The 18,241-nt window shown below is 40.1% G+C and overlaps 2 protein-coding genes across 2 annotated transcripts in view; both read left to right on the top strand.

The window, feature by feature from the left end:
* Positions 1-1,354, top strand: part of LOC143942248 (coagulation factor XIII B chain-like) — an 80,312-nt gene extending 78,958 nt beyond the window's left edge. Inside the window, 1 exon segment of the mRNA XM_077463494.1 lies at positions 1,173-1,354. Within this exon segment, the coding sequence (XP_077319620.1) occupies positions 1,173-1,354 (182 nt within the window).
* Positions 1,355-15,387: 14,033 nt separating this feature from the next.
* On the top strand, positions 15,388-17,853 carry LOC143942272 (olfactory receptor 6N2-like). Its single transcript, XM_077463514.1, has one exon. The coding sequence runs from the start codon at positions 15,502-15,504 to the stop codon at positions 16,255-16,257; it is 756 nt and encodes a 251-aa protein (XP_077319640.1). The 5' UTR covers positions 15,388-15,501; the 3' UTR covers positions 16,258-17,853.
* The last annotated feature ends 388 nt before the right edge of the window (positions 17,854-18,241 follow it).

The raw sequence follows: 18,241 nt of genomic DNA, 5'->3' as shown, positions 1-18,241 counted from the left end.
GCTGTATGGAGATGTGGCGGCATAACAAGCTCCAGCACTGAGTCCTGTCATGCATCCTTCCCAGTTGAAAGTAGTTACCCAGTGAGCTGTGAAGAAAATATAGCATCTCTGACTATGCTTGCTGGACCCTGTGTCAGCAGTAACATAGACCTTGTTGCTGACTGCCTTGCCCAAAGATGCCCTAACATTGCCTTTCACGTGATGACACAGCTGGAATGGCCTTACGTGCAAATAAATAGTGACTGGGAACCTGCCATTGTGGTGCAGCACATGCTGCTAATTCTCGGAAGGTGGCATAATCCACCAGAAGGCTGGAGTTGTAAAGCCAGCAGTTTGGACAAGCTAACATTTAGACACTGGGCATGTGGGTGGCAGAGACTCTAGTTGTTTTTTTTCCGCTGCAGCAGCTGAAATGTCAATACTATAAAAAAAGGGGGAACAGTGCCGCAGTCAGAAAAACTGCGGTTCATGATTTAAAAAAAGGGGGGGAAGACACAGGACCAAAAAAATTAATAAAAATTACACGCAGCTATCAAAAAAAAGGGAGGGGGTTATACAGCACTACACAGAAAAGCTCCACTGACACAATATGATATACTGCAATAAAACTGCTGATGCACTACAATTTACTGCTGTAAAACTGCCCTGACACTTTACACTGACACACTTCAATATACTGCTGTAAACCTGCAATGACACACTAAACTGACACTACAGTAAAAAAGAACAGTTGCACTACACTCACGCTGCACTTTAACTATATTTACACTACACTAACATTCTATACTCGCAATAGAATCACAATAGCTCACTAACTCCACTCCAACATTACTCGGCGAATGGCTCCTCTGGGAAGGAACCTTTTATAGTGTGGGGTGGGTCTATGAGCAATGAGCCATGATTGGGCAAAGTCATCAGTGCTCTGTGCTCCGGTTGAGCAAAGCCTTCATTGCTTCAGCCAATCAGGGCTTAGAATGTGTGGTGTGCATTGCATTGTGGGGCATTCAACGGGCCAAAGAAACGGTTGAGTGGCCTGCCAATTTGGGTAGCGAACGGGTAAATAACCAATGTTCGTGCCAAACTTTTGCTCAGCTCGAACTGTTTTTTCAACACTAGCTTTTAGATAACATATGTCTGATATCTAGAATAGGTCTCTCTCTCTCTTATTGCAGATGCCTTTTTACAGCAAGCAGTTTTTTATGCCTCTTTGAGCAACGTTATCAAGAATAACATCAAGGGGAATAGCAACCTTTTGGAGGGGCACCAAGCTAGCATTCCAAACTCTACATCTGCTCCACTCCATGTTGTCAAGAATGCCAACATCTCAGACAAGCAGATCACCACACTGCTGTGACACAACTCCTCTTTCATGGACTCATAGCTGTAGACCTGGATTATAAAGTCTCATGCCACTTACACACGATCAGAATTTTGGTTGGAAAAAGCTCTGATGGTTTTCGCTCAAGCTGTCTTGCGTACACACGGTCACACCAAATTCCAACCGTCCAAGAATGCGGTGACAATGGGACCAAAAAAAGTAACTTCAATAGCCAGTAGCCAATAGCTTCCATCTCGTAGTTCAATCTGAGCACACGTCAGTTTTTTCACGTTTGAATTGCGTACACACGAACGGATTTTCGGATAGGAACTTTTTCCGACTGAAAAATTGAGAACATGCTCTCAATCTTTTGCTGGCCGAAATTTGGCCAGCAAAAGTACGATGGAGCATACACACGATCACATTTTCCAACCAAAAGCTCTCATCGGCCTTTTGCTGGCCGAATTTCCCATCGTGTGTATGCGGCATCAGAGTTTGCACTCAAAACTGATCACTGTCCTCAAAGTCAAAGGGGGCATTCAACCCATTTTGGACCTACATGATCTCAATTACTTAACTGGAGCACAGAAATTCCATATGGAATCAATCCGATCAGATATTTTTATTACCCTCAACCATGGAGACCTTCTGGCTGCTGTGGATATCAAGGATGCCTACTTGCATAACACTACCTTTTCAAACACATCATCAACACTTCCTGTGTTTTGCATTACCAGTTCATTGCTCTTTCCTTCCCTCTATCCACTGCGCCTTTGGTATTTATAAATATGTTCTTGTACTTGCTTTGCTTTTTTCACAGTGCATTCCCATAGTGAGATACCTGGATGACCTTCCCCTCAGCATGGGCCTTGCCTGTCAATATCCATCAAAGAAAAATTCTGTTCTCTCCACTCCCAGGTTTGAACTCTATAGTCCAAGAGCTGGCCAACCCTATGGCTTCGCATAAGGGTTCTGAGCACCTTCAATACAGTTTTTTATGTACATTACCAAGACATCACAGGGAAGGCAGGGGGTGATTAGAGAGCTGAATGCATGGCTAAAGACCTGGTGTAGGGAGGAGGGATTTGGGTTTCTAGAGCACTGGGCTGACTTTTCATTGGGGTGCAACCTATATGCTAATAATGGTTTGCACTTGAATGGAAGGGGGTCTGCTGTGCTGGGGAAGAGGTTTATGGGAAGGCTGGAGGAGTATTTAAACTGGGTTTGAGGAGGGAGGGTGAACCAGACGTACATTGGGCAGACAGGTCAGTTAGGGGTCAGACATTAATGGAGGGTGGAATGGGGATAGATGGGGGGTGGGATATGGCAGGTGACAAGAAATTTCCCATGTTGCAAACAGCCATTGAAAACTATAGTGCAATTTGTACTACTAAAAATAATATGAAAAACACCAGAGCAAAATGTAATAATGCATTAAAGTGTTTGTTCACCAATGCCAGAAGTCTGCCAAGCAAAATAGGTGAGTTGGAAGCTGTGGTGCATGAGGAGAGCTATGATGTAATCGGTATTGCTGAAACTTGGCTTCAATCCTCACATGACTGGGCTATTAATATTCCTGGCTATGCACTCTTTCGGAGAGACAGGGTAAAAAGGAAAGGTGGCGGGGTCTGTCTCTATGTGAGAAGTGATCTCAAAGCAAGTGTGAAAGAGGACCTGGTGGATGGAGAGTGTGATGAGTCCGAAGCATTATGGGTGGAACTGCATTTAGATGGGTGTAGTTCAAAGTTAATCGTTGGAGTTTGTTATAGACCACCCAATGTGAATGAGGAGGTGGAGACTCAGCTCCTTGCACAGATGGAAAGGGCTGCAAGGGCTGGGACAGTAATAATAATGGGGGATTTTAACTACCCAGAAATTGACTGGAGTAATGGCACTGCTGGGACAGTTAAAGGGCAAAAAATGATAAACCTATTACAGGACAATTTTATGGTCCAGTTTATTGAGGCCCCAACTAGGAATGAAGCTCTGTTGGACCTGGTAATCTCAAACCATGCAGAGCTTATTACTAATGTCCAGATAAAGGAACACCTGGGTAGCAGTGATCATAACATGATTTCCTTTGATGTTAGCGCTAAACAAGAAATACATACGGGTAAGATAAAAACACTTAACTTCAAGAGAGCTAATTTTCCGAGGATGAGGGCTACTCTCCAGGACTTAGACTGGGAGAGAATATTCGCTTCAATGGACACAGAACAGAAATGGGAATTCTTCAAAAAGACTGTTGGGGACCTCACTGCAAAGTATATTCCCATGGGCAATAAGTTTAAAAGGCTAAAAACAAAACCTATGTGGCTCACGGCCAAAGTTAAACAAGCTATAAACTGTAAGAGAAAAGCTTTTAAAAAATATAAAAATGAAGGATCACTAGTGTCATTTAAATGTTACAAAGAAATTAACAGAATATGTAAAAAGGAAATCAAGGATGCAAAAATTCAAAACGAACGACAGATTGCAAAAGATAGTAGGACAAACCCCAAAAAATTCTTCAAATATATTAATAGTAAAAAGGTCAAGTCAGAGCATGTAGGCCCTTTACAAAACAATCTAGAGTTGGTGACTGGGGACAAAGAGAAGGCTAATTTATTAAACACTTTCTTCAGCTCTGTGTACACAAAAGAGCATGGGGGAGCACATGTCCATAATGGGGGTGATAGTGACACAGCCCCAAATGATCCACAATGGCTCAAAAGTGATATGGTCCAGAAATACTTAGACAGAATAAAGGTGGATAAAGCACCTGGCCCTGATGGCATCCACCCACGGATCCTAAAAGAATTGAGCTCTGTAATTTCAGAGCCATTGTATCTAATTTTTAGGGACTCATTAATGACGGGAATAGTCCCACTGGATTGGCGCAGGGCAAACGTGGTGCCTATATTTAAAAAGGGATCAAAGTCTTTACCAAGTAACTATAGACCTGTTAGCTTAACTTCTATAGCTGGGAAGATACTGGAGCGTTTAATAAAAGACCACATAGACGAGTTCTTGCTGAACAAAAACACTTTAAGCAACATACAACATGGATTCATGAAAGACAGAAGTTGTCAGACAAATCTTATTTCTTTTTATGAGGAGGTAAGTAAAACCTTGGACAGAGGGGTGGCAGTGGACGTGGTATACTTGGATTTTGCAAAAGCATTCGATACAGTTCCCCACACACGGCTCATGTGTAAGGTAAAGTCTACAGGTTTGGAAATATCAGTTTGTAAATGGATTGAAAATTGGCTAGAAGACAGAATTCAGAGAGTAGTGGTTAATGACTCTTACTCTGAATGGTCTAAGGTTATCAGTGGTGTACCCCAAGGTTCAGTGCTGGGACCCTTACTTTTTAACATCTTTATAAATGATATTGGGTCTGGGATCAAAAGTAATATTTCTGTCTTTGCAGATGACACCAAGATATGCAGTGGAATAACGTCTTTACAGGATGTCTCCAATTTACAAGCCGACCTCAATACACTGTCTAATTGGGCGACTATGTGGCAGATGAGGTTTAATGTTGATAAATGTAAAGTTATGCACTTGGGGCCTAAGAATATGCATGCATCATACATGCTAGGGGGAGTACAACTGGGGGAATCCATAGTGGAGAAGGATCTGGGGGTTTTGGTAGACCATAAGCTGAATAACAACATGCAATGCCAAGCTGCTGTTTGCAAAGCGAGCAAAGTCCTTTCTTGTATTAAGAGAGGTATGGACTCCAGAGAAAGAGATATAATTTTGCCCCTGTTCAAATCATTAGTAAGACCTCACCTGGAATATGCCGTTCAGTTTTGGGCACCAGTTCTCAAAAAGGATATCGGGGAACTAGAGAAAGTGCAGAGAAGGGCAACCAAACTGATAAGAGGCATGGAGGAACTCAGCTATGAGGAGAGATTAGAGGAACTAAATTTATTCACTCTTGAGAAGAGGAGATTAAGGGGGGATATGATCAACATGTTCAAATACATTAGGGGTCCATATAGTGAACTTGGTGTTGAGTTGTTCTCTGTACGGTCAACCCAGAGGACACGGGGGCACTTTTTACGTCTAGAGGAAAAGAGATTTCATCTTCAAGTACGGAAAGGTTTCTTCACAGTTAGAGCTGTGAAAATGTGGAATAGACTCCCGCCAGAGGTGGTTCTGGCCAGTTCAGTAGACTGCTTTAAGAAAGGCTTGGATACTTTCCTGATGGTACATAATATAACTAGGTACTAACATAGGTAAAGTTGATCCAGGGAAAATCCGATCGCCTATTGGGGGATCAGGAAGGAATTTTTTTCCCCTGCTGTAGCAAATTGGAGCATGCTCTGCTGGGTTTTTTTTTCGCCTTCCTCTGGATCAATTGTGGGCATAAAATTGGGTATCTGGATTGTACGATTATTTTTTATTTTATTTATTTGTTTTTAAGGTTGAACTGGATGGACTTGTGTCTTTTTTCAACCTGACTAACTATGTAACTATGTAACTATGTAACTATGTAAGACACAATTAAATTTAGTTAGACTTCATGAAATATAACATGATACATTTCATTATTTTCTTGTCATTCTTGCTGGCTTGACCTGGTATCTGGTAAGCATTCTAAGTAGCACTGAAAAAAAGGGCATTAACAATAAAAAAATAAATAAATAAATATATATATTAATTTAACAATCCATGTTTAAACACAATCCCAATGTATCATTTGTTACATAGTTAGGTTGAAAAAAAACACAAGTCCATCTAGTTCAATTGTCCTAAGGGGCTTATTAAAAGCACTTTGGCAGCTTCTTGTTTTGAAACATAGGAGAATTATATTGAGATACGAAAACAAGTGTTGAAAAGTACACTAATTGCAATTTATTGTAGAGAAAGACACCTGGTAACGCCTCTAGTGGTTTTGATCTATCTATCTATCTTGTTTTCATCCTTTGGTCCCAAGTGGATATATCTATGTATTACATATAGTAGGTCTTGAGAAAGACTGTCCCAATTGATCATGGTCTGAGGACCACAGAATTTTATACCTCGTGTCAGTAATTAAATCAATGCCTGATACTTCCCCAGTAAACCTAAATATCTTTTACATGAATTAAAAGCACGGTAAGATAAAATAGTTTATAAATATTCATTGTACATATAGATTAATATATTAGTAATATGTTATAACGTGACTAAAATCAGCATATGCGTATCTTTATCAGGAGCAGTATATATCCACTAGTAGTACACACATACAGTAAACGGTCATTCCAGCAAAAAATTATAATTTAAATTTGGGAAATAATCCACAACTTCATTTAGTTTTGGCCTTCTTAAAGAGTGCTTTGACAGGATCTATATTCCTCTCTAACATTTCTATACACCTGAATTCAAGTACAAGCACCTACCACAATAAAAATGAAAAAAAAATGTTGTCAATGTTGTCACGGCTGATATTTCAGATGGAAGATGCTGTGGTGGTTTTTATTCTACATTTTAGTCTTTGTAATTATTGTATAATATAGATAATGTGATAGTAGCCGTATTAGTGCAATTGTGACAGAGAAAATTGAGTACTGTCCGTGATACTTTTTTTATTTGCACTAACATACAATTTTTCAGGACAAGCTTTCGGGTATGTCCCCTTCTTCAAGGTCCAAGCAGTACTGATTTACAAATTTTTAAGCAGAATGTAAAACCAAAACAAAAAAAAAAAACACCTCTGAGGGAAAGAAGAGAGAAAACAAAAAAAAAACACATACAAATCAATGGGGCAATAAAGATAAGAGAAGAGTTAGTGAGATAAGACAGAGGGAGAGCTATGGAATGGAGGGGGGGTTGCTAGTCACAGAGGGGGTTGTAAAACTTTAGTATAATGAGTAAGGAAACCTATGTCTAAATTCAGGCCATTATTTTTTGTGTCAAAAAGAATTATCATTCTTAGTTCAAAGGTTTTCCTTTCCTGGATAGTTCTGAAATTCCCTTTAAGAACTAAAACATTGAGGTCTTCTATAGTGTGGTCCGGTTGTGAGAAGTGATGTCCAACAGGTGTACATAAACTGTCTTCTTTATGTTCCTTGATGGTGTGTCTGTGTAAATTCATCCTCGTTTGCAACTTCTGTCCTGTTTCACCAACATAAGATCCTTTGCTGCACCTTTTGCATTGGATGAGGTATACAACATTGCTGGAGGTACAGTTGTAAGATCCCATGATATTGAAGGTCCCATTTGTGTGTGTGACACTTTTGGATGGATTGATCTGGTTGCATAGTTTGCAGCGCTTTTTATTGCAGGGTTTGCTTCCATTATTTGTGTCATCATAATCAGAGTGAAGTTTCCTGCTGATTAGTTTGTGTCTGAGGTTGGGTGGTTGTCTGAAAGCCAATAATGGGGGTTGTTGGAATATTCCTTTCAGAGTGTCATCCTCTGTTATAATGGGTTGTAAATCTTTGATTATCTTTTTGATCCCTTCTAGTGTTGGGTTGTATGTGGTGACTAGAGGTACTCGGTTATTTGTTTTTTTCTCTGTGTATTGGAGGAGATTTTCTCTTTGGGTTTTCAAGGCTGTGTTTATGCTGTTGTTGATGGTTTTCTCTTTGTAACCTTTCTTGTGGAAGGAGTCTGCCAGTGTTCTGAGATGTTTATCTCTGTCTTCTGGGTCTGAACAAATTCGGTGGTATCTGATGGCCTGGCTGTGTATGATGGCCCGTTTAGTGTGTTGCGGGTGAAAACTGGAACTGTGAAGATAGCTACATCGGTCAGTCGGTTTTCTGTATATCAAAGTGTGAAGCTTGTGGTCCCTGATGTATACTGTAGTGTCTAGGAAGTTGACATGTGTGTTTGAATACTCCATTTTTAGTTTAATAGATGGGTGAAAAGTGTTGATCAATGAGAAGAATTGGTTTAGATTTTCTTCACCTTCTACTCCTACTGCTTGGACCTTGAAGAAGGGGACATACCCGAAAGCTTGTCCTGAAAAATTGTATGTTAGTGCAAATAAAAAAAGTATCACGGACAGTACTCAATTTTCTCTGTATAATATAGAAAATACAATTGAAGGTTAAAACATGCAAATATCCTAAACTTCCAGGTGGAAAGGAACTACACTAGAAAATATGGCAAGGAAATCTTGCTGCTCAAATATGAAGGCTGTTCTAAAAGTAATGCAAATGCAAAATGCAAAGTGGACATAACTTTTTTCTATAAACTTACATAGGTCATTCAAATACAAGTTGGTAGTGTAATTCTTTCTCTATAGTAACTCTCTTTTTTTTCAGTGCCGGTAAATAATGAATTCCAAGCAGAAGTAATATTGTATTCTTGATGAAGGAGGGTGTAGTCTGTCAAACATCCACAGTGGGCTACAGAATGTTTACGGAGATGGCACCATTGACAAGAGCAATGTCTAAGCCCTTGTACACACGGTCGGACATTCCGACTGAAAATGTCCGATCGGACCGTGTTGTCGGATAATCCGACAGTGTGTGGGCTCCATCGGACTGTTTCTATCAGAGTATCTGACAGACCAAGTTTTCCAGCTGGGCTATAAAATTTTCCGACAACATGATCCGATCGGACAAAGTGCCACGCATGCTCAGATCAAATTCCTAGACCAAAGCTATTGGCTACTAGCCTGAACGTAGTCCCGTCCTAATGAAATAACATCATCACATTAAGTACGATCAGATTTTCTGACAACTTTGTCCGACTGTGTGTATGCAACAGTTTCGGACAAAATCGGACACATTCTGACGGATTTGGTTGTCGGAATGTCTGACCGTGTGTACAAGGGCTTACTGTCAGTGAATCATGTCAATGGTGTCATCTCTGTAAACATTCTGTAGCCTTTTATGGATGTCAGACAGTATGCACTCCTGCTTCGTCAAGAACTCAGTGAGGACACATTGTTTCTGCTTGGAATCCATTATTTACCTGCAATGAAAAAGAAGATTTACTATGGAGGACGAGTTAGTCTACCAACATGTGAAATTTGAATGACCTATGTAAGTTTATAAAAAGGCTAAGCCCATTTTTGTACTACTTTCAGTAGAGCCTTCATATTACAGAGATATACAAGGCAAGGGTCTGACTCAGACTACCAGGCTCCAACTATATATATCAGTTTTTGATATTTGGTGTTTACAAGTTAAAATCCCTATTTTTTGTATAATGTGAAATATGAGTAAATAGATACCAAACATGCCATGTTTTATAATTGCACGCACTCGTGGAATGGCGACTAAACTTTGGTACCTAAAAATCTCCATAGGTGAGGCTTAAATTTTTTTTTTACGGTTACCAGGTTACAGTTACAGAGGAGGTCTAAGGCTACAATTATTGCTCTCGCTCTGACAATTGCGGCGATACCTCACATGTGTGATTTAAACACTGTTTACATATTCGGGCGTGACTTCCGTATGCGTTTTCTTTGCTGCGTGAGCTTGCGGTGATGGGGGCGGTTTGAAAAATGTATATTTTTTTCTTATTCATTTTATTTATTTTTACATTATTAAATTGTGTTTTAAAAAAAAAATAGGATCACTTTTATTGCTGTCACAAGGAATGTAAACATCCCTTGTGACAGTAATAGGTGGTGACAGGTACTCTTTATGGAGGGATCGGGGGTCTAAAAGACTGTATATCCCTCCTCTGCACTTCAAAGTATTCAGATCACTGAAAACGGTTTATCTGAATACTGTATATTTTTTCGTGACGTTGTTTTCATGTTTACATCAAGGAGACTGGAACAAAGCCATTTCTAGCTTCAGTCCAGTCTGTCACTAGCCGCCGGAAGCAGCGGATCATCGAACGGCCCTCCCGAGGCCCGGGAAGAGCAGCGGGAGGTGGCGAGAGGGGGGGGGTCATCCCCTCCCGCTCCTCCAGGATAACAACCGAGCGGCTTTTGCATCGGTTGTTATGCTCGGAAAGCCGATCGCCCGCTCTAAACAATGGTACCGGGATGATGCCTGCAGCTGCGGGCATCATTCCGGTATAACCTCCGAAAGCCGAGTATGCACATCTGCTTACGCTCGGTGGGAATGAGTTAATATAGCTCTCATTTAATCATAAATACACCATTATTCTTTTTTTTTTTTTTTTTTTTTATGCAAGCAGTGGAAGTACCCAAATTTAACCAGGCATCATCTTTTTGCAGTCCCTGTAGGACAAAGCTGGAGTCTAATGCCGCATACACATGACCGGACTTTCTCCAGCAGAAAAGGTCAGACGGAATCATTTCATTGCATATTCCGATCGTGTGTGGGCTTCATCTGACTTTCTTTTTTCAAAAATTCTGACGGACCTAGAAATAGAATATGTTTTAAATCTTTCCCATGGAATCAATTCCTATCGGGAAAACCGTTTGTCTGTATGCTAGTCCGATGGACAAAAAACAACGCAAGGGCAGCTATTGGCTACTGGCTATTGAACTTCCTTTTTCTAGTCCCGTCGTACGTCGTCGCATTCTAAACGAATGGACTTTGGTGTGATCGTGTGTAGGCAAGTCTGTTTCAGCGAAACTCTGTCGGAAAGACCGTCAGTTTATTCCGACTGAAAAAATGGTGGTGTGTACACGGCATAAGAGGAAGAAAGTACAAGGAGTCAGTTCATGTGCTGACAAAAAGCACGCTGATGGGAAGAGAAGGCCTGGTGGAGGGGGGCATCCCTGGTTTCCACAAAGTGTCAAAAGCATCAGTTAGTATTAGATTGTCTGCTGCAATATCGCAGTCCCAATATAAGTCACTGATTACTGCCATTACTAGTATAAAGAAAAAAAAACAGTATATATACCATAGTTTGGAGATACTATAACTTTTGCACACACTAATCAATACACACGGATTGGGATTTTTTTAACCAAAAATATGTAGCTGAATACATATTGGTCTAAATCTATTTAAATTAGATAAAAAAATAAATAAATATATATATATAATCATTCACAATGATTTTTTTTACTTAAGTAGATTGAAAAGTTCCTATAATCTGTTTATTTAATTTTTGTATATTTTAAAGTAGCTGCCGTCTCAGGTGCAAACCAACTATTACTATAATTTTATGTTGAGTGTTAGTTCTGAAACTTTCAGCGCCGAGGTGGAAGGAATAGAGGAAGCGCATGAACAAAAATTTTAAAATATTGTTTAATTTTTCAAAATTTGTAAAACCACCAAAAGAAACCTTATTTTTGGGGAAAAAAGTTATATAAATATCATTTATGTACAGCGTTGCATGACATTGCAATTGTCAGTTAAGCAAATGCAGTACGGTATAGCAAAAAATGGCCTAGTTATAAAGGGATCAATTGGTTAAGTGTCTTTCTATCCCTTAGAAAATACTGTTTCTCGTTAACACACACTTTGTCCATGTTTAGTACATTTTGCCAGTATTCTGAGACATATCAAATATTATACCCAGTTATTATTGAAATATTAAAAAAATGAAAAGCAGTAACCCATGGCAACCAACCAAAATTGTTCTGGTTTGACTTCATCAACATGAATTGTAATTGGTTTTGCATTCGTGTTGCTCGAACATGCCCCTGTTAAATTCACCGGCAGTTCAGTTGGATAGGTCAAAATGTTTGGGATTCAAAAGGCATTGAATCCAAACCCCATGGTGGTAAAAATTAAAAAATTCTGGTAATATATTTAGATCTCTGGAGGACAACTACAGCAGCCAAATGCAACAAAATGGTATGGGAAGCCATACCATTTTGTCCAAGATGCTATTTATAATGTCCAAGGTGCTATTTATAAAAAGAGCAAAATGTGTACAGCATTTAGGAAGGACTATTTTATGCGGCTTTGAGGGCAACATACAAAGAACACAAATTCTTCAGTTAAAGGTATATGGGGTCCATTAATGCTGCATATGTTGTAGTAGAATCACTAAGGCCGCGTACACACGCGGGGACTGTTCGCTCAACTCAACTCAGTCCGCTCGTGTGTGGGCTTTCAGCGGACAGTTTCAGCGAACAGTCTGCTGAACAAGGTTTTTCGGAATTTCCGAAAAACTGTCCGCTGAAACCTTGTTTCAGCGAACAGTCCCCTCGTGTGTAGGCTTGTTCGTCAAACAAAGTTCCGCGCATGCTCAGAAAGAATTTATACGCCGAAGGTTGCATTGCAGTGTATAGGACGTCGTTTTCTAGTCCCGTTGTACGTGCCGTTCACGTCATCGCGCACGGTTTCAGCAAACTGTTCGTACGTCGTGTGTGGCCATGTCCGTCCATGCTAATTTTGAGCGGACTGTCCGCTGAAACTGTTTGACGAACAAAGTTGAGCGAACAGTCCCCGCGTGTGTACGCGGCCTAAGGCCGCGTACACACGGGCGGACTGTTCGCCCAACTTTGTCCGCTGAACAGTGTTTGGGCGGACAGTCCGCTCGTGTGTGGGCTTTCAGCGGACAGTTTCAGCGGACAGTTGGACGGACAAGGTTTTTCGGAATTTCCGAAAAACTGTCCGCTGAAACCTTGTTTCAGCGAACAGCCCGCTCGTGTGTAGGCTTGTTCGTCAAACAAAGTTGCGCGCATGCTCAGAAAGGATTTTCACGCCGAAAGCTATAATGCAGTGTATAGGACGTCGTATTTTTCGTCCCGTCGTAGGTGCCGTTCACGTCATCGCGCACGGTTTCAGCAAACTGTTCGTTCGTCGTGTGTGGCCATGTCCGTCCATGCTAATTTTGAGCGGACTGTTTGCCGAAACTGTTGGACGGACAAAGTTGGGCGAACAGTCCGCCCGTGTGTACGCGGCCTAAGAGTCATTCATGGACTCACAACAGCAACACCTAACATTGGCTGCATATACTTTGCTCTATGTGAATTTTTTTTTTAAATGCCTCTATTTGTACACAATTTTAAAGACACACCAAAAAACATCTTTAAAGAAATGTCAAACTAAAAGGCTTTTCTCTTGTATTATGTAGTATTTTCAATTTGATTTCATATCATTTGAACAGCACCACCAACAACAATTCCGAAAAGCCTGGCAGAAGGACCTTGGGAGTAATTTCCCCTAATATTCGCATGAACTCAGAGCAGAGACCAAAGGGCCTTGGATTGATCTGCTAATAAACTAGCCAAAGTTTAGAACTGATCCAGGAGGCTCTTGTAGGGGTCTTCCTATTAGTCAAGTCTCAGAACAGAGGCAGGTGGAGGGGTGTTTGTAAACAATTTGCCAGACCACAGAGCATAAAAAAGACCCTAGGGAGAGGACCTTTCTAAATAATTAACCTTGGCTCAGGGAAGACATCAAAAACCTTTGGAGGAGTCTTTCTATAGAAATTATCCAGACCACAAAACTGGGGCAGAAGGACCTTGGAGGGGTGTTAAAAAAAATAAATAAATAAATAAATAGCATACTTTAGAGCAGAGGCAAAGGAACTTGGGAAAGGTCTTCCTAAAAACTACCCAAGCCTTGGAACAGAATTAGAAGACCTCTGTTCTGTCTGGCAAAAATGTTCCTAGTAGCTGTAAGCCCTTGTACACACGGTCGGACATTTCGACAACCAAATCCGTCGGATTTTGTCTGTCAGATTTTGTCCGTCAGATCTTGTCCGAAACTGTTGCATACACACGGTCGGACAAAGTTGTCGAAAAATCCGATCTTTCAGAACGTGATGACGTAATTTAGTTACGATGGGACTACGTTCAGGCTAGTAGCCAATAGCTTTGATGTAGGAATTTGATCTGAGCATGCGTGGCACTTTGTCCTATCGGAATTCTCTACACATGATCGGAGTATGTTCTATCGGACCAGTTTGTCAGAAAATATTTCCAGCAAGTTTGAAAATTTGGTCCGACGGATATTCCAACGGAAACAGTCCGATGCATACCACACACAGTCGGATTATCCGACAACATGGTCCGATAGGACACATTCCGACGGATTCTCCGACCGTGTGTACAAGGGCTTAGAAGCACTCAAAAGAAATGATAGGCTGTGTGACTAAAGTAAAGCACCTAACTTAATGAGTATACACTTGTAAACAGGTTCACAATATCTACCAACATTTGGGCCTTGTATACACAGGGCATTTGAATTTCTCCTCTGAATGCCTTTCTACTTCTGGCAGGAAAAATAAGCTTGAAAAACATGCCTAAAGCCATGTGCTGCACATACGTTTAGGCACATCAAGTGTTCAAGCACATTCAATAAATGTGTGGTACATACCTTAGCATGTTCCACACAGTGACTGTATGACCTCATTGAATGTTTATGTACATGCACAACGTATGATGCATATGTAATTGTTTATTTTTAGATGAATGCTGTATTGTTGTCATGAGCCCTGATGAAGCAAAGTCTGACGAAACGCGTCAACCAATGGAGCCTTATTCCACCAGCATTGACTTCTGGTGTATGAATATTACAGTGAACTCTGCTGTCACTATTTCTGTGTTGCTTTTAATTAATCAGATAGATACATCTTGTATGCAGTTTTTAATCTTTAATAAAATGTATGTTTTTTTTTCCTTGAGTGGGCTGCATAGTTCGAAAACGTCCCTCTTTTTTTCTTTTTACAAATATATCCAGTAAATATCCTTAGGACCCAGCAGATTTCTTCATCACACCTGTAGGCAGATGCCTCGGGGGTCAATGTTCCATATACCAGTGTGTGTGCACATGCTCAGGAAACCACACTCATGCACAGATGTGCCACAGGTCTTAGAACCCAGAACAAAGCAGTGTACACATCAAATATTCTTAGGTGGCAGCATAGGAAAGGAACTGAAGATCCTCTTTAACCATATTGTCTGCTTTATGTGGTGACATTTTTGAAATGCTTGTAGAATTTCCAAAACTACAATTAATTAAATATTTGTCTTTTTCCTAGCCCCGTCGTGGAATCATTTCTATGCCAATACAATTCTACCTCTGTTTTATTTGTAAAGAGCAATGTACAGCAACAAAAATTGATCTAATGATGTCTTTTTAAGTGTCCCTATTCTATATGTGACAGTGGAGTGTTCAAAACATTTAACCTTTTTTATTTGGATATTATTTAAAGATAAATGTATAATTTTTGCAAAAATGATTGCGCAAACAGCATTTACTAATCAGTCTGTTACTGAATTCATCATAGTAGGTTTTACAGAAATTACTGACAAGTATAATAACATTTCAATTTCCTTGCTGTTTATTTTTCTCTATATTTTTATCACTTGTGGAAATGCAGTTGTAGTGCTTGTGATTATTTTTGAGTCTCACCTTCATAAACCTATGTACCTTTTTATCTGTACCCTGTCAGTGGTTGAGATTTGCATTGTCACCACAGTCTACCCAACACTGATGGCTCTTTTCTTTGAAGGCAAGGCATACATCTCTTTTGATAATTGTTTTTTGCAAATGTACGCTTTTGATGCCTTTTTAGTGACAGAGAATTATCTTCTGACTGCGATGGCCTTTGATCGATATGTAGCTATTTGCAAAGCTCTTCGATATCACACGATTATGACCTTAAAGACCTGTAAGATTTTGATATGTTCATGTTGGGTACTTGGTTTCCTCAGCCCATTAAGCATGATCATCCTGGTTTACAGATTACCTTACTGTGGACCCAATGTAGTTGAGCATATCTTCTGTGATTCATCTCCATTGTTGACACTTGCTTGTTCCAGTAGTGATCTTTACATTTCAATGGATTTATCTGTTAGTTCCTTTACAATCATTTTGAATTCCATTTTTATTGTTTTTATATACTCAAATATATTGTTTATCATATTGAAGATGAGAACCTCGGTGGAACGAAAAAAGGCATTCTCCACTTGCACATCTCATCTAATTATGTCACTTGTTTTCTATGGAAGTGTCATTTTTATGTTCATACAGCTTCAACTGAGTTACTCTGCAGAGTATGACTTAGCATCGGCTATCCATCAGTCAGTCCTGACCCCACTCTTGAGTCCTCTTGTTTACAGTTTTCGAAACAAAAAAATTAAGAGATTTCTTAAGAGGTTGCTTAAGATCAAGAGTTGAACATTGCACAGCCCTGGGACCAACAAGTCAGTAAATATCTGATGGCTAAGCTCCTGTGCTTCTATTTTTATTAAGGGAGATGAGGGGAGAATTAAATATACGTTTTTATCATCGATCAACTGTGAGCAGCCCTGGTACCTTGTGATCACAGTGACCAATCACAGTAGTAAAGAAGGGTGTCATTCATGATGCCTTGTGTACTACTGTGTAATTTCTGTGATAAGTCCAAACACAGCAGTCCTGTATCATGGGATATCTGTGACCAATCACAGTAGTAAACAAGGGTGTCATTCATGATGCCTTGTGTACTACTGTGTAATTTCTGTGTTAAGTCCAATAACAGCAGTCCTGTATCATGGGATAGCTGTGACCAATCACAGTAGTAAACAAGGTTGTCATTCATGATGCCTTGTGTACTACTGTGTAATTTCTGTGATAGGTCCAATCACAGCAGTCCTGTACCATGGGATAGCTGTGACCAAGCACAGTAGTAACAGTGTTACAAGTTGCTTATTACAGTGAATATCACTGTAAAAAGCAATCAAAGTGAAAAAAAGTCCTTGATCATGCCCCTAGAGTAGTACAGTTTTACTATTGTGACACTGCATGGCTTTGGAGACAGTATGTAAAAAAAAATTGTAAACCACGCGGTGCCCCAAGCACCGCCACAAGTTACAGTGTCCCTGATCATTGCCACCCCGGTTACAGTGTCCCTGTTCTTTTTGCTACTGCCAAATATTTCAAATTTTGACTCATCAGTCCAAAGAACCTGCTGCAATTTTTCTGCACCCCAGTTCCTATATTTTTGTTCATAGTTGAGTCCCTTAGCTTCAATTTCATATGCACAAAAACATAGGAACTAGGATGCAGACAAATGATAGTAGGTGCTCTGAGCTGATTAGTCAAAATTTGAAATATTTGGCTGGAGCAGGAGGCAGTTTATTCATGAAGAGCTGGATGCTATTATGCCATACCATCAGGTAATTGTATGATTGGCCTCAAAAGTTTTCTGCAACAGGACAACAACCAAAAACATACAGCCAATGTCATTAAGAACTATCTTCAGTGTAAACAAAGATAAGGATTCCTAGAAGTGATGGTTTGGCTCCCAGTCATGATCCCAACATCATCGAGTCTGTCTGGGATCACATGAAGTGAAAGGATATGAGGAAGTCTGCATCTAGAGAAGTTCTGTAGTTAGTTCTCCAAGATGTTTGGAGCGATCTACCTGCCTCGAGTAACAGTTGTACCCTATCACAGTTCTCACTTGCAGGTGCCTTCCCAGCTTGCCTCACGCTGGAGGAGAAAACATAAAGCCGGCCACACAGCACAGCGGGATGCTATCCAATGCAAAACATTTATTCCAATGATGACTGTATACATGCAACACAAGATACAGGAGAGGTTGACACTGTGGTGAGCGGCCATCTTTTTGTTTTCTCCAGTGTGCAAGTGTACCTAGAACAATTTAAACTGTTTTGAAGGCAAAGTGTGGTCACGCCAAATATTGATTTGATTGTATTTCTTGTTACATAGTTACATAGTTAGTCAGGTTGAAAAAAGACACAAGTCCATCCAGTTCAACCAAAGATCTTGTCTGTTCTTTTACTTTCCATTTTGTTAATTAATAAAAATAAACTAAATACACTTCTATGTCTGAAAACATTCCTAATTTACTGCATGTCAATCAATCAATCGCTATCTCTCTCTCCCCCTCTCCCCCTATCCCCTACTCATTAGAGCCTACAATCTAAAATGATGACTTTGGGATTTAATTCTCAGTTTGGGAGTTTTATCAATAAACTTTGGCCTATTCTATTACAGCAGGGGTGTGGACATTTAAAAAAAAAAGACTCGTTCAAGCGACTAAATTGGGGTCCCAATCTACTTGTCCCTCATGACAATCTACTTGTCCCGATAAAACAAAACTAATTTGACCTAAAACCATATTTAAATCTGAGGTGCTTTTAGGAATGTGTGGGGC

Source organism: Lithobates pipiens, unplaced genomic scaffold (genome assembly GCF_037356315.1).
Source record: "Lithobates pipiens isolate NorthernLeopardFrog02 unplaced genomic scaffold, aLitPip1_a1.2 Scaffold_30, whole genome shotgun sequence".
In the NCBI taxonomy this organism is placed as follows: domain Eukaryota; kingdom Metazoa; phylum Chordata; class Amphibia; order Anura; family Ranidae; genus Lithobates; species Lithobates pipiens.
This window is presented reverse-complemented; position numbering and strand designations above follow the sequence as displayed.

Bases quoted from the DNA above. Each gene is read 5' to 3' on its own strand.
- LOC143942272 (XM_077463514.1), top strand. From the start codon at position 15,502: ATGTACCTTTTTATCTGTACCCTGTCAGTGGTTGAGATTTGCATTGTC.